Source organism: Eumetopias jubatus, unplaced genomic scaffold, assembly GCF_037043125.1.
Source record: "Eumetopias jubatus isolate StellerSeaLion01/CBP00866 unplaced genomic scaffold, mEumJub1_p1.0 scaffold_7, whole genome shotgun sequence".
NCBI classification, from domain to species: Eukaryota; Metazoa; Chordata; class Mammalia; order Carnivora; family Otariidae; genus Eumetopias; species Eumetopias jubatus.
Window position 1 is genome coordinate 120,566,074 of NW_028274813.1, and position 23,269 is coordinate 120,589,342.

The 23,269-nt window shown below is 41.7% G+C and overlaps 1 protein-coding gene across 2 annotated transcripts in view; it reads right to left on the reverse strand.

Annotated features, from left to right (window-relative positions):
• The window catches only part of ADAMTSL3 (ADAMTS like 3), a 355,931-nt gene that overhangs the window by 192,052 nt on the left and 140,610 nt on the right, over positions 1-23,269 (reverse strand). For both annotated transcript variants that reach the window (XM_088025151.1, XM_088025150.1), the window contains exons 4-5: positions 12,229-12,274; positions 2,900-3,136 (exon numbers count right to left, since the gene is read on the reverse strand). In XM_088025151.1, the coding sequence (XP_087881277.1) occupies positions 2,900-3,136; positions 12,229-12,274 (283 nt within the window). The remainder of the gene's footprint in view (positions 1-2,899; positions 3,137-12,228; positions 12,275-23,269) is intronic.

Here is a 23,269-nt window from a genome sequence, read left to right on the forward strand (position 1 = left end):
CCCCCCAATTAATATCAGACACAAGTCCATAGGACCAGGAGGCTCAAAGAAGACCAAGAAAGGTAAATGCCAAAAAGACCACATGTAGGCATATCATATTCAAATTGCAAAAAATCAAAGATAAAAAAAATCTGGAAAGAAGCCAGAGGAATAAAACACCTTACCTATAGAGGAGCAAAGACAAGAATTAAACATCTGACTTCTCCTTAGGAAACATGCAAGCAAGAAGACAGTGGAGTGAAATATTTAAAGTGCTGAGAGAAAAAAAGCCACCAGCCCAGAATTCTGTACTCTATGAAATTCTCCTTCAAAAGTGAAAGAGAAATCAAGACTTTCTCAGGCAAACAAAAATTGAGGGAAGTTTTTTGCTAGTGGACCTAGTTCTTCAGAGTAGGAAAATGATATGGGTCAAAAATGTGGATCTATATAAAGAAAGGAAGTGCGCTGGAAAATGAATAAAGGAAAATAAAATAAAAACATTAATTTTTCTTATTCTTAATAGATCTAAAAGATTATAGTTTATCAAAATGATAGTAGCAACAATGTATTCAATTGTGTGTGCTTATATATGTGCATTTGTGTAAATATATGCTTACATACACTTACGCATAAGTGAAATGGATGATAGCAATGATACAAGGGTTATAGGGAGAAATCAGGATTTTGGTGTTACTTTTACTTTGCTGCTTGTATTTTCACTATACCCATGAAGCAGTATAGTGTTACTTGAAAGTAAATTTGGACTAGTTATAAATGTATACTGCAATCTGTAGGGCAAAAACAAAAAGTATAACTGATGTATTAAATAAGGAAAGAAAATGCAATCATATAAAATGCTCGATTAAAACTGCAAAAACCAGAACAGTGAACAAAAAAAAAAAAAAAAAAAAGGAATATAGAACAAGGGTAACAAATAGAAAACAGTAACAAATACGGTAAATAATCACTTTAAACATCACTGACCTAAATGTACCAATTAAAAGACAAAGATTGTCAGAGTGGATCAAAAAACAAGCTCCAATTATCCACTGTCTACAAGAATCCCTTTTTTAAAGGATAAGCAAAATGTGGTACATCCAGACAATGGAATATTAGTAATAAAAAGAAATGAGCTACCAGGTTATGCAAAGACATGGAGGATACTTAAATGCATACTACTAAGTGAAAGAAGTCAATCTGAAAAGCATACATACTCTCTGATTTCAACTATATGACATCCTGGAAAAGGTAAAACTATGGAGACAAGAGAAAGATCGGTGCTTGCCAGGGCTTACTTGGCGACGATGCATAGGCAAAACAGAGAGGACTCTCATGGCAGTGAAACTACTTTGTAAGATACTCTGCTGGTATAAACAGCCAACAAACATTTGTCAAAACCCACAGAACACACGTCACCAAGAGTAAACACAGACTTTGGGAGATAATGATGTGTCAATGTAGGTTCATTGATCAAAACAAATGTACCACTCTGGTGCAGGATTTTAATAGCGGACAAGTTTACACATATGAAGGGGCGGGGGATAGACTGGAATTCTCTGTACCTTCTACTCAATTTTGCCGTGAATCTAGAAAATTAAGTCTATTTTTTAAAAGGGTGGGGGTCCAGGAAGAGCCTGAAAAGGCAAAAAAGGATGGTGGATTTCACCATCAGTGCAATGATAAGTCATCGAGGGATTAGGTTTTAAAGCTATCACTTTGGCTGCTGTGTGGAAAATGGACCTGAGAGGAATAATAGTGGAAGCTGAGAGATCAGGAGAGGAGGCTAGCCATGCAGTTTAGGTCAGAGTTGATGAAGGCTTAGACCAAAAAAGAAGTCATGCAAACAGAAAAGAATGGTTGATTAAAAAAAAAAAAAAAAGACTTTTGAATACAGAATAACAATGGATTAGATGTGTGTGTTGAAAGAGGAGAATCAAGAAGGCCTCCAGAATTTTGCAGTGAGCAACTGGAGGCCATTTTCTAGATGAGCAGATGGAGGAAGGAGAAGCTACTTTGAAGAGCAAGATCATGGTTCACCTTCAACCGTGTGACATCTGAGATGGCTGGTAGTGCCCGGCACTTGGTAGGTGGTTGGGGTGTTGCTCTTATTCATACTGTTTTTGTTATGAGCATAACAGGGTACGGAATACTAGACATAATTCTTTTAAAATATTTTTCTAGAGATTAAGGGAATGGGGGTGGGATCTCATAATTTCCCTGCCATCCCCCCCATACTATCTCAGCCTCCCGTCCCAGTGCCCTGAATTCTCATACCCACTGCAAGCTGGGGGAGGGCGTGGGGTTCTATGTCTCAGTTCCATGCATCACAGCTTTGCAAACTCCACCCTGAAAAATCCGCTGGAATGCACTCATGCTAAATTTTTAGTAAGTAAGTCACTGCTCCCAAAGACCCAAAACAATAAATTAATTTTAATAAAACAGTAAGTTGTTAAAAGGCTCAAAGAACCTATTGACGTTACCCTTCCAAAGTTGTGGTTCTCTAAATGGGGCCCTGGACCAGCAGCACCAGCATCTCTCATGAACTTGTTAGAAATGTAACTTATCAGGCTCCAGCCCAGATCTACTGGATCAGAAACTCTGGGGGTGGGGGCCCAGCCCCCTGCGTTTTAACAAGTCCTTCAGGTGATTCTGATGCCCTTTCAAGTTGGAGCACCAATGACCTAGACTAGGAATAAGATGTCCTCTACTGCAATCTTTTGAGTCTACCTGGACAAAGTTTACGATATTTTAAATAAATAAAACATAATTTGAAGGTGAGTGATACTCTCGACCATATTTTTTTACATGACAAGTATCAAAGGCAATATTTCATCCGCATAAAGAAGAAAGAGAGTCTCAGTAAGGAGAGTGGGCGTGGCACATGCTGGACCCGGGGGTATGGGAAGCAGGTGTGGCTTACCTGACAAATTCCACTGATGCACATGTCCAGGGAATCTGTGCTGCAGCGAGTTCCATCCAGGACCTTGGGTGCCAGCTCCACTACCAGGTTCTGTCCCCGTGCATGGCACTTGAGCGCACAGGGGGCCGCAGGATCGTTATACCGGGGAAGCCATTCATAATAACGCCCCTGATACTGGACGTCATTGTAGGCGGAGCACTGCTGGGCTCTGAAGTCCTCCGCGTCCGGGGGGCAGTCCTGCGAGCAGAGGAGAAGGGCCACACGCGCATCACTCAGGGAGATCAGCCACCCAAAGGCTGAACAAGTTTACAAGAGTCTCACGAGACCAGACCCCACCACCGGCCTCTCACCTTGGAGTCACCTCATTTCTCCACCCTATTTAAAAGGTCTCTTTTAACCATCTTGCTTTTAATTCTTCCAGGGGATCCAGGTCTTTATAGGGGATATTAATTATCATCCATGCCTTCAAGAACCATTTCAATGGGAAGGATTACTTGCCCCCACTTTCACCCCAAATTCGCCGTGCTTTGTGAGAACCTGTGTTTGTTTCTTTGTTTCTGTTTCTGTGATTGTTAATTCATGTACCCTCCTTCCCTGGTTTGGGCTCCCAGCCACTGCTTTCCTGGAACCAAGTGCCTGCCTTCAACCCACTGGAGGATGTGGAAAGACAGAACGGAGCTGTTTCAAACTCCGTCTACCACAACAGCAAGGAAATTCTAAGTAAATGCTCTAGGGAGTTCTCATAATAATAGTAAAAAGTGTGCAAGTGTTGATGACTCAGAAATCTTTTTACTTAATTACTAATCCCTCCCATCTCATATTTCCAAAGCCAGATGCTGGTTGACAAAAGGTTACTTTATTCTTCAGAGTTGGGTAAAAACTTCCTAATTGATGGGAATTAATTAATTCTATACCAACTTCCCAATGAAAGAAAACAGATACAGAAAGGCAATAAATTATTTTGTATTTCTTTCTTATTACAAAAGTAATCAATGGTCCTTATAAAACCTTTGGGAAATAGTTTCTATAAAAAAAAAGAATAAAAGACAAAGATTCATGTACCTAAATCTTTACACAAATCCTTGATGATTTCCCCAAAACGAATTTCTGGCAATAAACTTTCTGAGAAAAAGGGTGTGTTTCATGAGCTTTTCAAAATATTGCCAAATTGCCCTCCAGGAATTTCCCTCCTTATTATCACCAGGCTTCCTTAAGTTCCCTTTTTCTCACTCTCTCTTCTCACTTAACATTTTTCTATCATGTTAAATAGAATTTCATTAATTTACATTTCCTTTCATAGGTTTGATCGCTTTCACATATATTTGCTTTTTGTATTAAGTCTTCAAAAATTTCTTGTTTTCTGTCCTTCATTTATCTATTGGAATGTTTGCCTTTTTACTATTTTTAACAGATAAGACTATCAGCCTTCCTAATGAAGTTATTAACTCTTTGCCATCTGTACTGGAAATATTTTCCCCATTTGATTTTGGCTTGGTTGCTTTGCGAAGTCAAGAAGATTTATATTTCCAGGTAGTCAGCTCTATTATTATTTCCTTTTAAGGCTTCTTCCCTCATTAATAAGTTTAGAAATGCTTTTTCTACCCTGCCTAAGAACAAATAAATACTGAAATGTATTTTTCTATCTCTTTTAGAGTTTAGCAATTATATTTAACACTTTTTTTTTAAGATTTTTATTTATTTATTTGACAGAGAGAGACACAGTGAGAGAGGGAACACAAGCAGGGGGAGTGGGAGAGGGAGAAGCAGGCTTCCTGCAGAGCAGGGAGCCCGATACGGGGCTTGATCCCAGGACCCCGGGATCATGACCTGAGCCAAAGGCAGATGCCCAACGACTGAGCCACCCAGGCGCCCCTATTTAACACTCTGTTACACTGGGAATTTATTTTGATGTGTGCTGCAAGGTAAAAACCTAACATTATTTTTTCTACAAATAATTATTATTACATTATCAGCCAGAATCTTAAAATATAATTTCTTTCATTTCTCCCCTTTTTACTACTTAACTTTTGTATCTTGCTGTGTTTATGCTACTGGCCTTTATAATCTGCCTCAAATCCTTTTTGGAAGTAGGTAGGGAAGACATAAAATATAAGAAATAAACATCCCCCTGGGATTAGCTGTATTAGTTTGTGGTGAATTGTTCCAAAATCTTTAACTGCATCCACATTTTTCTTGTTTCAGAAAGATCAAACCTTAACCCAGGTCACACCTACGGAAGAAAGAGTTGAACTAAAGACTGAAACTGGTTGACCTTTTATCTCTTGAAATGAGGACTATTTTCCGTCCAGCCCCAGGGAAGATCATCAGTTGATAAAATTGTATGGCGTCTTCATCCCTTAACCACGGCTAGTTTTCTCTGTAACTGACTCTTTGAACCCCAAGCCAAGGAGTGTAAAAGAGCAGAGTGAAAACAGCTTCCCTGACATTAGGCTCACTGATGTGGCCAGCATGCTCTAGGGACCGAAATTTCTTGCTGTCTGACCCCTGACTGCCTTAAACTCCAGAAACCAAAGACGTTTCACAAAATTAACAAGGTTTAATTAACAGACAGCCAAGGATGCCAGCCTACACTGAGTCCCTGCTGAAAGGGTGGCCAGGTTTGGACACAGGACCCGGCCTCCTTGGCTATAGCTGATTATCAGAGGCAAGCACCTGGTCCACACCAGGACAGTCTTTCCCAGGAATTTGGAATTGCAATAGAAGAGCTGAGGACTCCATCTGTCTGAGACTGAGCTAACCATCTCTTTCACGAGATGCCTGTTGAAGCAAAACAAGCCAGTTCTCACAGCAAAGATGAATGAATTAGACACGAAAGAAGGAACAATGACAAACCATGTATTTCAATAAGATTATGTAACTTGGGCTTCTCACTTTCTGATTCCTGGGTCCAGGCCCTCAAGGTGTGCTGATGCCCAAAGTCCATTAAATATCCACACATCAATCCAGTGAATCCCATTTTTCTTGAGCTATTTTGAGTGGGCTTCTGTTCCTGGGAAATGATGATCCCGATGAAGACACCCTTGTATCTGGACAATGCTTTCCTGTTTACAAGGGACATTCCCTTTGAGGTAGGTGGGTCAGAATTATCATGACCCTCATTTTATAAACAGAGGAAACTGTGGTCCTCAAAGTCTTCAGTCACTAGCCCAAAGACACCCAGCTAGACTATGACAGAGCCAAGACTGATTCTCAAAGTAACAAGTGTTCCATTATATGATACCACTTTCTAGTAATCTTGCAAGACATGGAGGGCTTACGTTAAGCACTTTCATTTACTTGGCATTCTTCCAGTGTCAACACTAAGCCTGTCTAGTTGGCTTCTGCTGGGTCCCCTGCGCTGGCTCAAGACAATCTAGGGATTCTTGTGTCTTAAACAGTTAGTTGACATTTAGGAAGCTTGAATACCAAACATTTTTCTGCTTCCCTTTCCCTGAGAAGCATTTCTTCGTATCAGTTAAGACAACACATTTGTTAAATACACTTTGTGGGCTTCGCCTAGGTTACCTGCTGTGGAGAACATAAAAGAAGAATATAATCCACCACTTTCAGGTCAAGAGCCTGCTATCTTATTGGAGATGCAGCACCTACTGCATGAAATACACTGGCACAGTGGGTTACTGTCTGTATTTATAGATTCACAAGGCTTTGCAGTGAAAGAAATAAAATTGTTGTCCAAGTGTTAAATTCAAAATTGATTAAGTGGCAGGGTGCCTGGGTGGCTCAGTCAGTTAAGCCTCTGACTCTTGACTTAAGCTCAGGTCAATGATCTCAGGGTCCTGGGATGGAGCCCAGCGTCCGGCTCCATGCTCAGCGGGGAGTCTGCTTGGAATTCTCTCTCACTCTCTCGGTACCTCCCCCTCCTGCATTCTGTCTCTAAAGTGAATAAATAAAAATCTAAAAAAAATAAAAAAATGGATTAAGGGGTGTTAATAAGGAAAGAATAGATCCTAGATCAGGAAGACTGGACTTAGGAGGGGGCAGCCAGTCTGAAAAGCAGAGGAAGGAGGAGGCGGACAGAGGTCAGGGGCAGGAGGACACACTACTACCCATTAAAGGACCATGCCGAAGACAGAGACCTTGTCTCCTTCCTCGAGCCGTGAGGGTACGCAAACCATTCTCACGGACAACTTAGGGAGAAAGGCCGGGACACGGAGATCACCTAATAAAACAGAGCGTTTTTACGCATAAGAGAGACCATTAGCTAAGGGATGATGTATATAATAGGACTGAACCGAGCTTTTATATGGGTTATATATTCAGGTCATTCTTCCCAGATAACCAGCGAGTAGAGACTTAGGAGAAATATGATTTCTACTGTAAGCAAATTTAAAATTTTTATTTTATCTTCATATCCAAGTTGTACTATGCGTTAAATTTTGGGATCCTCTAATATAACCAGTGCCAAAATTTCTAGCATGAAAACAAGTTACTGAGAGTAGCCATTATAAGAAGACAGTTAGCAAATGGTGCCTCATGGAAAAGTGATGTTTCAGATGAGATTTAAGGGACGGACTGCTGTGGACAGTCCGTAGGACAACTGTAGGAAAGAACACAAAGAACAGAGACACAGCAGAAATGAAGTCAGTAGCGATGAGGGACAGGGACCAGGCATGGCCAGCAAAGGTGAAAGTTTGTGAGCTGACACAAGTCAGGGGAATTAGAAGCAACGAGGATCCACAGAGGGGACTGAAAGCGTGGCACTTCAGGAGGACCTCTGTGATGGCAGCATGGATTGGGGTAGGAACAGTGACAGTGGAAAGTAAAGAACACCTCCAAGAGGAAACTGCCAGAAACTAGCCATCCATAGGATCCATGGCATGAAGAGTCTTTCAAGGGTCACACCAAATGTTGTCTCTTCTGGAAAGCCATCAGGGACCCCACTGTGCAGAATTAACCATTGCTCCCTCTGTGCTCACATAAAAATGTGTTCATGCTGCAAAAATACTCTGACCAAATCAGGATATACTTGTTTTTAAAGGTATTTTCCCTTTGCTCTCTTCCAGCCCTGCCTTTGATCCCATAAACCCTGGCATTAAAAAAATGAGTAGTCAGTGAATTCAAGTAGTAGAACTCCTTGCTGACAGGCATGGCTTCCCTTGGAAAGTCTCCACTTGCTCTGGGAGATGACTGATAAGGAAAATTCTTAACTGAGGCCTCAGGGGCCCGGCCCTGACCGTCAGGGTCTTTGCTGAGTGCTGACTGGAGGGTTATCTCTGAAGATGGCAGATACCATGGATGAGGGGCTGCTCCAGCCCAAAGCCCCATTTTCCCCAACAGAATGACCCCAGGGAGAGCTGTGGAAGCAAAGCCTCATGTCGCAGGAAGGGCAGTGTGGTCCTCATTGCCTGGCCGCGCCTCCCCGTCCTACACACCGGGAGTGGGATTTCTTCCTCTCTGCCCTCCGAATGTGTATCCCCATCACATCCACACTTCCTAACAAAAGGACATTCGATCCTTCCTTGAGTGCCTGGAGCCTATTTTTCTCAGGTATCTTCTGCTGAGGTGGGCAGAGATCAGAAATGGGGCGGTCAAGGTCTGTCTGCGTCAAGCCTGACCCTCCCGTTTCGGGGACCCCCTCCCCCCACCTCGGGCCACTGGCATGGAAGGCCCATGGCCGTGGAGGACTTCATTTCCGTGACTTCCCTTCCGTTGCCTCTCCTGTCCCTGACTTCGGTCCCTTGCCAACTGTGAATATTCAGAAGGTCTGTCCTATAGCCCCTGGGGTTGGCGATTCTATAACGGTATCTGAAAGGGGGATGTCCCTGCAATTCCCCCCACGAGTCATGTGCTCATGAGTTGGGGGGGAGCAGCCATGTTTGAGACTACTATCTGTACTGTCATCAATCATCTAACAAAGCTCCAGACCTTTCAGGCTCCTTTCCAAGAGACAGTCTGGTGTAGCACAGTGGGTAGAAGCCTGCACGCCAGAGCCTGGAGCCCGACTACCTGGGGTCTAGTTCAGCTCTGTGCCCTTGGGCGCATTTCCTACATTTCCTCCTGTGTAAGAGCGGAAATAAGGGGCATCTGGGTGGCTCACTCGGTTGAGCATCTGACTCTTGATTTTTGGCTCAAGTGATGATCTCAGGGTTGCGGGATCGAGCCCTGCATTGGGCTCTGCGCTCAGCACAGAGTCTGCTTGAGATTCTCTCTCTCTCTTCCTCTGCCCCTCCCCTGCTCTTTCAAATAAATAAATGTTTTTTAAAAAGTGGAAATAAAAATAATATCTACTTTGTAGAGATATTATGAGGATTAAATCAGTTTATTCACGGGTAGGCACTTAGAACAATGTCTAGCATTCAGGAAGCAGTGGATACGTGTGATCTGTTGTTATTATTATTATTATTATTATTATTACTGAGTTTGGTTAAGAGTTCAAAAGCTGGCACATACAGATACAAGCTCTGTGGTTTTGAGGCCGAGAGCCTGAGCCTTCAGATAATCATGTGGAGGAATAGAAAGAAGTAGAAGCGACCTCTGGGATGGGAGGGAATGGTAGTTCTCTGGGGTCCCCCAACAGTGACCTCTGTTCCTCCATGGAGCAGACTTCCCTGATCGCCACAACAGTGAGGTCCCTCGGGGGGGAACAGAGGATCTTGCAGCCCCATCGGATGGGCTCCCATGCCCCTGGAAATATAGGTGTAGGCATCTCTGAATACAAGGCAAATCTCCCTCATAAGAGTGCCTCATCTTGGAATCACTAAAGGCAACTTCCTTCAGGAGAGTGGGTGATGGGCCCCATTTCCGGGGAAAAGGGAAACCGCTGACTGTTAAGGGGGCATGGCCTGTCTCCCACGGGGACACTGAATGGCCATGAGAAGCAACAGCAGGGGTGCACTGATGGGACCTCACGTCTCTCCCCAGTGGAGGGAGGTTGCAGACTGGTCCCGCCTCCTGCCCTCTGCACCACCCTGGGTAGCAGGGAGGGGGAGATCTCAAAAGGGTGATTCTAAACCCCAATTAATAAAGCAGGAAGCAACTCAAGAAAAGACGTGACTATCTTTGTACCCTAAGTTCATGTGGTTACATCCACTCAGGGTGCCTGACGTCCTGGGTATGTTTCTATGGTATATTCCCAGGAACACACTGTGTTCTCTCTCCTGGAAAGACCACCAGCCCTGCTGCACAGATCCACTCCAATCTGCGGGAGGGCTTGAGGATGCACGGCAGCAGGGCCTGGCACATGGAGGTGGAGGGGTTTCCCGAGTGCTACAGCTCTGAAAGACCTGCCATGACCCCTCTTATTTCCCTGAAAGAAATTTTGTTAAAAACTCTGAGTTTGCAATGGCAAGCATAGTGATTAATGCCACATTCTTATGAAATCTCTCTAAGGACCCCAACTCTGAGAGCTAGAAAGGGCAACTTTCATGTTGCGGTCCTCCCCACTGGTCACCACCTTCTAAACCTCTATGCCTCACCAGCCTAGAGGTGGTAAAGGTTTCTGCAGGATCCTCGAAGAGGGGACTTCACGTAGAGACAACAGGTCTTCCCAAGACCCACGGAGCCTCAGGGGCCTGGGATCTTCACTCAAGTGCACCCAAGTCCTAACCATTGCACCTAGTATGCGCTGATTTTAGTAGATTACATTGTATGCCTACACTGTATGACTCAACACTCCTAGACACTCTTAACACTTGTGTTGAAGAAAAGTGCCTTTTTGGAATTAGGGAGAGCAGAAACACACACACACACACACACACACACACACACACACACACACACACACATCCAAGAATGAAATCTCAAACGGCAACACTTTGATCTGGGCATTCCCCTAGATAGTTTCAGAGTCCTGCTGGCTAGGATACTGTTGTGTAATTTATTGTTGAATGGCTGCAAGGAATTTGTGGTAATTTGTTAAAGCAGCACTTTATAAAGAGGAAAAAAAAACCTAAAAACAAACAACAACAAAACAAAACAAAACAAAAATATGCACCCAGGCAAAATGTAGTAGATTAACCCTCAGGTTACTAATGCATTCATGTGCTTGCATGGGAAAACAAAGCCAGACTGTGTTTGTAACTAAATGTCTGATCTGCGCTCAAATCAATCTCTCTGCCTCCCGCACCCCCACCCGGACCTCAGCTCATTTAATTAAGCATCACGCACATGTGTCCCCCAAGTCCTCGGCCCTCCAGCCGGTCAGAGAACATGTGAAATCTATTTGCTTTGTGGCCCCAAATTCCTCCAAGGACATGGTGGATACCAATCTGTCTGCCCCAGGGCTGAGTGATATTGGAGTCTGAATGCCCAATAAATAGGTACCCACACTTCCCACTTGATTCTGAAACCAGTTGAGAGAGAAAGACAAACACTTCTGCTTCATCACTGATAAAAACAGACTGAAAACACGGCTGAGCCCTGTGGTCAGAAGGTCCGGCTCACACTATCCACTCACTGTTGCCCAGGCTTGGCAGGGCTGCCCTCCCGGGACAAGTCTGGCTCTGCGGGAATAAAGACCCTCAGACAGGACTTCTGTCTTATACCGGCCCAGAACAAGAGGGACAGAGCCCAAGTGAGTGAAACTTTTGAAATAAATTAATTACAACCAAGGGAGAAGAAATGGATTAAAAAAAAAAATCTAAATCTCACTTAGATTTCCAGATTCTAATAATTTCCTTCTTATTTGCATCATTTTGATTTGGGTCTATATCACGAACAAGGGACATGTTTTAAGTGGAAAATAGGACGGATTCCTTCTGATATTTATTTTGCATTTTCAGATCTGTAAAGCAAAAGGTTTGAATTTTTTTAGTGCTCATCATTGTAGAACAAGAGAGAGGTTTACAAACCTGTCCCTACGTACAATTTCCTTGAATCACCAATAGAGCACTCTTAAACACATCTTGCAGTGGGCAGGACAGGTGGTTTGTGGCAGGAAAAACAGCAGTAGACCAGTTAAAGCCTGTGCTCTTCCTTTGTGACCGGTGGAAACTAATTTTATCCCAGGGCCCCTCATTTGCAAAAGAGAAATAACCACACCTCGTCTGCCTGCATCTCAGAGACAGTGTGGGGATCCGGTGACATACCGTGCGTAAAGCACTTTCAACTTTGAAGGCACTTACAGGTATCAGGTATTGTTTCTACGAATTCATAAATTATTAAATATTTACCAAATCGGTTTATAAATGTGAAATGGCCTAAAAAGGTAGTACACAAGGAAGGTGTGAGATACACAAAATCTGTTGTCAAAAAAAATGTTTCAATTTTCCTCAAAGGGTACCAAGGGGCCATTAGCTTTACAGTACACATAATCTTCCAACTTAACACATGAACATTATTAGATTATAGATTTTTATTGCAGAACTTACATGATTGCTGCAGGTCTTGTATCGAATATTCTGTCCTTCACAATTCCTAGGGAAGGGAGGGAGGGAGGGAGGAAGGAAGGGAGGGAGGGAGGGAGGGAGGGGGAGGGGGGAAGGAAGGGAGGGAGGGAGGGAGGGAGGGGGGAAGGAAGGGAGGGAGGGAGGGAGGGAGGGGGAGGGGGGAAGGAAGGGAGGGAGGGAGGGGGGAGGGGGAGGGGGGAGGGGGGAGGGGGAGGGGGAGGGGGGAAGAGAGGCAGGTCAATACAAGGTGATACTGATAAAACTATTATTAGTCCACGTGACGTCAGAGATTCAAAGTTTAAATTCTAAGAAATAACATTCAAGAATCAGGAGGGCAAAAATCTCATGAAAGTGTCACTTTAAATAGAGAGTGAATTCTTTAGTTGAATTATATGTAATGACATTACTTACGTGCAGTTTTTACCCTGGGAGCCACTGAAATAAATGTATAACGTGTGTGCATACTTGTGGGTTTTTTTCTGTGAAAAAGAACAGGAAACTACGGGTGGACGCATTCATGCACCATGGCCCTCACTCCCTGAAGGAACCTAAGTTGGCTGGGCTCTCCATGGCCTCCTGCTGTAATTGACACAACGGTCTCTGTTAGACATTTGCTTGAGGCAGCGCTTCTACAATTTATTCCAACTATTGGTCTTACTGAATGGAAGCTACAAAATAGTGTGCAGGTGACTTTCTGGGGAGGCTGGTGCTATAGGGTCTGAAGTCATCTACGGGCTTGAGAATCCTCCGGGAATGACCGCCACGAACCCTATCCTCCCCTCCCGCCACTGGGTCTAGAACCCTGCCCCTCCTCCTCTAGGCAGATTCTTCCTTTGGATGCTTGAGATTCCATCTGCCAGGTACTTTCCTCCATCAGTGCTTGCTGCTTCATAGTTCATATCAACTCCTTAAAGTTAGCTGGCCTGCCCATGGTGCCTTTCTCAACTTTTCAATTACACATTCTTACCTTTGGTTTTCCTGGTCAGTTCAATGGCAGATTTGCAGCAAAGAAAGCTAAACACAGGCTTAACCCAACATCTTGCATTGAAAGTCAGTTGATACTATTTCAATGTTTTAAAATATTTAGTCCTAGAAGAATAGAAATTTTTTTAATTTTTAAAAAAATTTTTTAAAGATTTTATTTATTTGAGAGAGAGAGAGGGAGAGATCACAAGCAGGGGGTAAGGGGCAGAGGGAGAGGGAGAAGCAGGCTCCCCACTGAGCAAGGAGCCTGATGCAGGTCTCTAACCCAGGACTCTGGGATCATGACCTGAGCCGAAGGCAGATGCTTAACCGACTGAGCCACCCAGGTGCCGCAAGAAAAGAAATTTTTAAGAAGTGAATCTGAGTGCGGGCACCTGAGTGCGACTGTACGTGGGTAGCTCAGTTGGTTAAGCATCTGATTCTTGATTTTGACTCAGGTCATGATCTCAGGGTCCTAAGATGGAGCCCTGTGCTGGGCTCACTGCTCAGCCGGGAGTCTGCTTGAGATTTTCTCTTTTACTCTCCCTCTGCCCCTCTCTAAAAAAAGAAAAGTGGATCTGAGTGGATCTGATTTTTGGCTGGTATGGTTTAAATAGGAGCCTCTATGAAATAACTGACAATCTATTTCAGTAATATGCAATTCATTGCACATATTTGCTGATGATTCCATTTTTACTGATTACAAAAAGAGTAAGTGAAAACTAATAATGTGCCAAGAAGTACAAAGGAGACTAATCAATCTTTCAAAATCCCATCACCAAGACCTTCACTCTCAATATTTTGGCATTTAATGATCCAGCGTTTCTGCATGACTTACAGATGTGAAACCATACTACTAATTCAACTTCGTATTAGTTTTAATCTAATATAACAAGTAGTCCCCCCATTTTATTACTAATTCTTTGGAGAAATTGTTTTAATAACTATATAATAGTCCATTATACAGACATTACATTTTTTGTAGGTCTGAATTTAAATTTTAATTGTGGTAAAATACACATAACATAAATTTACCATCTTAGCCATTTTTAGATACACAATCCAGCATTAAGTATATCCACATTGCTGTAGAAACATGACATTTTATGGTTATTTATGCTGCCTCCTTTTTCCCCATGCTTTTTAAATTTACATACAGTAAAATCCACTCTTTCGGGGGTGTACAATTTTATGAATTTTGACAGACCCATCCTCCACATGACCAATTTTCTTTTAACGGTGTGATTATTTTGTATTTTGTCATGTCTGACACTTTATGATGCTGCTTTCCGCTTTTTCTTTCTTTGCAATCATTCTCAAACTCAGACTTTTCCATTTTCATCTCATACCATACCTTCTTCCTGTCTGTTCAAATTGTAGCACATACCCCTAATGGGATTAAGGAGACAGGCATATGGGAGGAAGAACTTTGGGGGTGAAAACAAAAAACAAAACAAAACAAAAAACAGCATTACAGATAATGCTTTCCAAGCATTATCTGCTTGGAAATGATAGTTACATTTCTGAACTTAAAGGCAGACAAGGTATCCAATCAGTGGCCCCTGTTTAATACAATTGTCATGACTTGTGGATTAGAACATCTTCCCAGATGCTAGCGTAGTAATAGGTTGACCCAGTCTTAGCATTTTGTAACACTGCCTATTTCCTCTTCTTGTGTCTTGTCATAGGTACATGACTCTGAAATTTATTAAACTTTCGATGAGGCTACATCAAACTTGAAACATCCAAGAAGCACCAAACTGGGAGGCTGGCGGGGCAAACGGTATTAGGGTGGAGAAGTCTCTCTCTTGGTTGAGGGTTAGTGATGCTCTTCTCCTGGAAGACAGAGTTATGCCAGTGGACAAGGTCATGTACTTACACAACTTATTTCAGTGTGCTTTTATTTGAGAGGAAAAAAAAAAGAAGAAAATAAATTACAGAAAAAGTGAAAGGGGTAACTTAAAGTACTCTGTTTAATTTTAGAAAGGCCCCAACTGAGGAAAGCAGCTAATAGGTTAGGGAAGTGATAACCAAAAGCTTTTGTACCACACTGACTTAGAACCCTAAAAGGCTTTTAATTCTACTGTCCAGAGAGCAGGCAAATTGCAAAGACACATGTTAAGACAGTATTTGAATTGAAATACTGATATACAAAAAACAAACAAAATGTAGAAACCTACAAAGAAAGACATTTTCTTTAAAAGTGTTCTGGAACTTCAGAAAAAAAAATGATTTCAGATGCATTGTTACCAACTGTGTAACTTTAGCTGTTTAAATGAAAAGCAAAACTACTTTTGTAGGGGCACCTGGGTGGTTCAGTCAGGTAAGCATCTGCCTTCAGCTCAGGTCATGATCCCGGGGTCCTGGGATCGAGCCCCACATCGGGCTCCCTGCTCGGCGGGGAGCCTGCTTCTCCCTCTCCTCCCTGCTTGTGTTCTCTCTCTTGCTGTCTCTGTCACTATCTGTCTCTCTCTCTCAAATAAATAAAATCTTTAAAAAAAAAGAAAAGAAAATCTACTTTTGTAAAAAGAAATTTAAAACTAAAAGGGAAAGAACATATCCTTGAACCCAGTTTATGGCTGTGTCTCAGGTCTGCTGGTATAGACCACACAGTCATGGTCTACACCCCACTGCCATCTGCTATGCCCCGATTGTAAGCCTAGCATCCAGGAGGCACAAGCTTCTGTCTTAACTGATGAGCCTGGAAATCGAAACCTACGACATGAGGATATCTCCACGACCGATCCCACTACAAGTGCAGCAAAGTGATATGGAAAGAGCATTTTACTGCATGAACTCTCAAAATAGAAAGTACCATTCTGGACTCATTCCTTCTCCAGCAACTTCTTATGGTGAACCTACTAAGTACCAGTTCATACTATTGAGACTATCTCTCAATTCCCCTAACAAATCAGTAGTAAGATTTTTTTTTTTTTAACCCAACCATCTGGCCAAGATTTTTAACGTTCTACTTCACTTCAGCCCAACACACAGTAAACTCACTGACTGGTCTCTATTGATGTGGTATGCCTTGGTTACAATTTAGTATGAAAATGAATGACCACTTTATGAAACAGGCACAAAATGAAATTCAAGTTATTTTAAAGTTAAGGACACTGGAGTCCTAATTCCCCAAGCAGGAACCTGCCAGCTTATTCTGGAAATAATTCCTTTGGCCCGAAGCAACTGAGCTGCAGAAATAATTACTTCCAAGTTTTTAATTTCATTCTAATTATTATATGCAAAAGCTAATGGTTATCAGGAGTATATGAAAATTCAAGAACATCATTTCACAATTATGTATTTTCTATCCATTACAACATTCATAACACCCTGAAACTGGAGATTTTTGAAGCCATAAATTTATGAATATATAAAAAACATATGTTGATTCCACATGAGGATACATTAAAAACATTAATAAAATTTCCCTGGAGTTCACAGCAGCATAATTTATTACATTCATTTGATGATATATTGACTCAAATACTAGTGTCTTAAAGACTGAGAAGCATGTGTTTTGAAGAATAAAAATATATTAATTTTTTAAATAGTAGTTAACTTAAACCTGTTTCCCATGGTTGGCAGTTGACTAGTATATCGAGTTACAAATTCCTGCATGAGAGACATTCTGGCTGGGTTATGCTCTGCAGTGCAAAAGCACTGACTGTGAATTTAAATATAATCAAATCCTGAAATAACATTATCCGCAAAGAAATAAATGAGCAAAATAGCTGCATTCATCCCCTCCCCTAAATCATGAATTTAAATAAGCACCTTGATAAAAAGAGAAGGCACTGAAATGCTTTCAAAAGCTTTGGGATGGTGCTTTGTTTGATTTTATACGTAACCACCTCTATCTTCCTTCTTCAAGAGAAATGGGCCACAGAGCTCCGTATTTATGAATATTTAACAAGTCTCTAAGGCTCTCCTAGCATAAAGAGACCTGATAAGCTTTCCAAGGGAAGTCGGTTTCCTTCTTAAGAATCTCAGAGTACTTTCAAAATGACAGTAAAGTTCTTAATATGGGAGGGGGTCAGGAATGATTAAAGTTTGAGGCTGCCCAAAAGGTGGGGAGCAGGGATGAGCTGAACCATTAATGCAGCTGCTGCCCTTCTTTTGAATTAATCTAATTCAATTTTTATGCAGAGACATGATGTTACTGTCTCTGTTTCTCATCAGAGACACAGAGTGAGTGGAGGTGCCACAGGCCTGGCCCCATGCCAGGAACCAAACCGGAGACAGGACATATATCACCATACATTCATCTGACTAAAAATACAAGACATACTATCTTCTCATTTAATTTTTTTAATACTTGATTAGGATCTCTTCTAACCTGATATATTTGTTCAAATTAGCTGAGCTCAGGGAGTAAACAAATTTGGAGATTCTCAGGCCTAAGAGCAAATTTTAGAAGACAGGTTAAGATTTGTGCATAAACAGACTAAAAAACACTGAAGTCCTAAAAAACTGAAAAAAAAAATTGAGCAAGTACTACTTCGGGATGAACATTTGAAATAGAGTAGCAATATGTATAACTGAATTGTTTTTGTGTTCTTACAAGTATTCTTTTATGAAATGTTTTAAGTCCACAAAAAAAGTAAGAATGACACAAACTACATATACCCACTAGAAAGCCTCATCATTTCTTAAAGTTTTCTTTGGAATTATTTTTAAGAAACCTATCATGACAAATAGGGTGCAAGTCCCCGGCCAAACCCCCTCAATCCTATTGCCTTGCCTCCCTCTGCAGAGGTAACTAAGTAGATGGTATCATAGGGTGCATGACCTTCCACAGCTTGATTTTTTAAATTTGTATCAACACTATGTTTTTGAGAACATCCATGTTGATAGACCCAACTTGAATTCATTTTGGTTCCATAGGAACCCAATGTATAAATACACCACCCTGTATTTATCAATTCTTTTTTTTAAAGATTTTATTTATTTATTTGAGAGAGAGAGAATGAGAGAGAGAGAGCACATGAGAGGGGGGAGGGTCAGAGGGAGAAGCAGGCTCCCTGCAGACTCCCCACCGAGCAGGGAGCCTGTTGTGGGACTCGATCCCGGGACTCCAGGATCATGACCTGAGCCGAAGGCAGTCGCTTAACCAACTGAGCCACCCAGGTGCCCTATCAATTCTTTTTTTTTTTTTAAGATTTTATTTATTTGGCAGAGAGACAGTGAGACACAGAACACAAGCAGGGGGAGTGGGAGAGGGAGAAGCAGACTCCCCGTTGAGCAGGGAGCCCCACGAGTGGCTTGATCCCAGGACCCTGGGATCATGACCTGAGCCGAAGGCAGATGCTTAATGACTGAGCCACCCACGTGCCCCAATTCTTTTTCTTTTTTATTGGCCAATTTTCCTAAAGTTTATGAAGATTCTGCAATAAACAATCTTACACAATCCCCTTAGGTATATCTGCATGCATTTCTCTGGGATATATAGCTGGGAGGGACTGTTCTGCTGTGGGCACTTACACCTTCACTATGACTAGATGTTTACAAACTGCTCTCTAAAGCAAGAGTACCAATTTTCACCCCCATTCGTAGCGCAGGAAGGTTCTTATTTTCACACATCTAGGTCAATATTTGGCATTTTGAAATGTTTTAAGTTTCTCCCCAATCTGAAGAATATAAAATATCTCACTTCGTATTCTTTCATGTCTTTTTGTGAATGAGGTTAATATTGCCATTTGTTTTTGATTATGCAGGTTTCCCTTCTGTGGATTTCCTGTCCCTGTTCCTTCTTCATTTTTCTACAAGTTTGTTTTTGCTTTTGTTTTTTGTTGTTGTTTTTGCTTTTGTTTTACTGGTATGTAGAAGTTACTTAGATATTTCAGATATTAAGCCCTTATGGTCTATATTCACTGTCAAGAGTCTCCCACTCTAGGCTTTTCTTTTGGTTTATAGTATATTTTTATGATATAAAATTGTGTAGTGGACTTGAATTTATCAATATTTTCCTTTAAATCTTGTATCTCTCAAATTGTGTAGTGGACTTGAATTTATCCATATTTTCCTTAAACTCTTTGTATCTTAGTTAAGGAATAATCCACTACCCAGAGATCATAAAGACATTCTCTGGTATTTTCTTCTAAATGTTTTCAAGCTTTGCTTTTCATAAGTAGCCTTTAATGCACCTAGAATGTATTCCTTATGTGTATTGACATTTTCTAATATTTTCCATTTGGATATCAAAAATCATACCTGAGCCGCACATACTGAAGATCCACCCTTTCTCTAAAAAAATTTAGTGCCACCTCTAATATATTTCAAATGCTCATATATACATGTTTTTGTTTCTTGGATCTCCATTTTGCTACATTGGTCTCTTATTTGTCCCCATGCTACTGTGGTAGTTAAATTTCTTAAATTTCAGTGTCTGGGCAAGTTACCCATTGTGTTGTTTGAAAAACTGTTTTCATTACCTTTGCATTTCCATATGATTCTTAGAACTGGAATTACACTTAATTTAAAGATTAATTTGGTGGGAAATGTATTTTTATGATGTTGTGACTTCCTATTTATGTTCATAGTATATCTCACCATTTATTTAGGTGAGATTTTAAGTCTTTCATAAAGGTCTTGTACAGCTACTGAATATTTTACAAGGCACCTCATATTTTGTTAGTAGTGTAAATGGCATCTTTATGAAATTTTGCTTTCTCAGTTCTCGCTACCATATAAGAATACAGTTGTTATCTGTGCATCAATCTTGTTTACAGTACTAGGACTCTTATTAGTCCTATTTTTTTATGTGTAGATATTCTTAGATTATATCTTAGACAATCAGGTAGTCTCTGAATCCTGAGAACTTTATTTTTTCCTTTCTAATTCTTATACTTTGTATTTCTTTTTCTCGCCTGATAATACTGACTTAGGGCCTCAAAAACAATAACAAATTTAAACAATGACAGCAGGCATTCTTATTTTATACCTAATATCAGAGAAAATGCATGATATTTTGCTATAGAGGATGGTATCTACTATAAATTAAAAGAGCACACCTCTATTTCTAGTTTGCTAAATTTTTCTTTTCAATTATGAAAAAAATGTATCAATGTAGATAACTGTAATTTGTCTCTCTTATGTCATCAGTGCTGTGCCTGATGGTGCTTACTCATGGCAAATATTTCCTTTTGTATTATGTATCTTAGGATTGCAACCTAATCTTAAATAAAGGATCTACTGGTAGGAATAGGAATCCCATAGAGCCTGCCTTGGTGGTCTGTCCCTCCACATCTTTCCTTACTGCCAGTAGCCTCAGAGCTCTCAAGGGTTACAAGACCACTTTTGATATTCATTTCTCAGCTCAAAGCTTCCACAATCATATGGGACATATACATTCAACTCAGTATGTACAATATATGTAAATCAATATACATGTACCTCAAACCCTTAGAACAGGTCCATTGTTCCCAAGTGGAAACTTTTTTTAATTCAGTGTTGAGACCAAGAATTTAAAATTTTCTACGCTGGTATGTGGTTTTGTTTTTGTTTTGTTTTGTTTTGTTTTGTTTTTTTGGTCCCAGTCCATCTGTTTAGGAAACACATGGACTTCAAAGGTCCTGCCTTTATATTATGGTTGGAGTTCCTATGCTGTGCCTCATATACACTCAAGACTTGATCTGTTGTGATTATGAAGGAATTAAAACTCAACAGCCCGAGTTCTGGATACCAAGAGATTCCCTCTCCATTCCCCAGACAGGCACAGAATCAGGTATGCACTTCTTGGTCTGGTATTCAGTTACCTCTTTGTTTTTTTGGCTCTGTGCATTCCCTTTAATTTCTTCTAGGTTCACCTATACTTTTTTATTAAGGCTTGTTAATGCTGTGGAGTTTTTTTTTTTAATCCAATTAACATACAGTGTTAGATTAGTTTCAGATATACAATATAGTGATTCAATAATTCTATACATTACTCAATGCTCATCACGAGGAGTGTACTCTTGACCCCCTTTACATATTTCACCCCCCCCCACCCTCCTCACCTCCAGCAACCACCAGTTTGTTCTCTGTATTTAAGAGTCTAGGGTTTGGGTTTGTTTTTTGTTTTTTGTTTTTTTTTTTTGGTCTCTTTTTTCTTTCTCTGTTTTGTTTCTTATATTCCATATATGAATGAAATCTTATGGTATTTGTCTTTCTCTGATTGCCTTATTTCACTTAGCATTATACCCTCTTGTCCCATCCATGTTGTTGCAAATGGCAATATTTCATTCTTTTTTACGGCTGAGTAACAGTCCATTGTGTACATATACCACAGCCTCTATAACCATTTGTCTATAGATGGACATTTGGGTTTTTTCCATATCTTGGCTATTGTAAATAATGCTACAACAAAGCGTGCATATTTCTTTTCGAATTTCTGTTTCCATTTTCTTTGGGTAAATACCAAGTATGGAATTACTAGATCACATGGTAATTCTATTTTTAAATTTTTGAGGAACCTCCATACTGTTTTCCACAGTGGCTGCACCAATTTGTATTCCCACATCAGCCATAGATATGTCTCCTCTGGCAAGGGAAATAAAAGCAAAATTAAACTAGTGGGACTGCAACAACAAAAAAAGCTTTTGCAGGCAAACCAAACCATCAACAAACCAAAACGGGGATCTACTTAATAATAGAAGATATTTGCAAATGATATATCCAATAAGAGGTTTATTCCAAAATATATAAAGAACTTATACAACTCAACACTAAAAAAGGAAATAATCCAATTAAAAATGGGCACAGGACCTGAATAGACATTTTTCCAGAGAAGACAAAGAGATGGCTGACACATTGAAAAGATGCTCGGAAGGGGGCGGAGCAAGACGGCGGAGGAGTAGGAGACCTGGATTTCGTCTGGTCTCAGGAATTCAGCTGAATAGGGATCAAACCATTCTGAACACCGACGAACTCAACAGGAGATCGAAGAGGAGAGTAGCGACAACTCTCTGAACAGAGAAGCGACCACTTACTGGAAGGTAGGACGTGCGGAGAAGTGAATCCGAGGCGATCTTCGGGAGGATAGACGGCGGGAGAGGGGGCCTCCGTCGGCCGCTTCTGGCAAGTGCTAGAGCCGCGGAGCACAAAATCGGACCTTTGAGAAGCCGGCTCCGCGGAGGGACGTCGCTCCAGTGGCTAAGCGGGGGGTGGAAACCTCCCGGGACAGTGTGGTCTCAGGACCCTCGGGGTCACAGAAAGACCGGGGTGCCTGAGTGCGGCAGAGCTCCCAGGTATCAGAGCGGGGAAGCCGGCTGCAGAGACGGAGCCGAGGCGCTGGCTCTCAGCTCGGGGTGGCCATAAACTGTGATCCGCGGCCCAGTCGGGCCACTGCTCCTCCAGCAGGGACCCAACAGGCGGCAGAGCCGGGGAGACTCCCCTTCCTCCCCCGGGAGGAGCGGCGCGGGAGCGCACCGCAGGGATCTGCTGGGTTTGGAGACTCCACACGGGGTCGGGGGCCAGAGATAGAAACGCTCGGTCACAGGCCGGGTGAGCACGGAATGCGGCCGGAGACCGGGGACACGGGAGTGACTGCTTTTCTCTGGGGGCGCACTGAGGAGCGGGGCCCCGAGTTCTCAGCTCCTCCGAGTGGAGATGGGGAGGCCACCATTTTCACCCTGGTCCTCCAAAGCTGTACCAAGAGCTTGCAGGGAACAAAACCTCCTGAGATCAAACCCGAGCAGCTTCCTTAGCCCGGACCGGCAAGGGCGGGGCAATTCCGCCTCCGGCAAAGACATTTGGGAACCACGGCAACAGGCCCCTCCCCCAGAAGATCAGCAGGAACAGCCAGCCAAGACCAAGTTTACCGATCAAGGAGAACGGGAGAACTCCAGCGCTAGGGGAATACTGCACATAGAATTCACGGCTTTTTTACCATGATTCATTAGTTTTTCAAAGTTAATATTTTTAACTGTTTTTTTTAATTTTTCTTTTTCCCTTTTTCAACCAACAACTTATCAATCCCTTTTTTAAAAAAACACTTTATTTTTCATTTTTAGAGTCATATTTTATCCCTTCATAGTAGTTACCCTTATTTTTGGCATATATATATAAGTTGTTCTTTCTT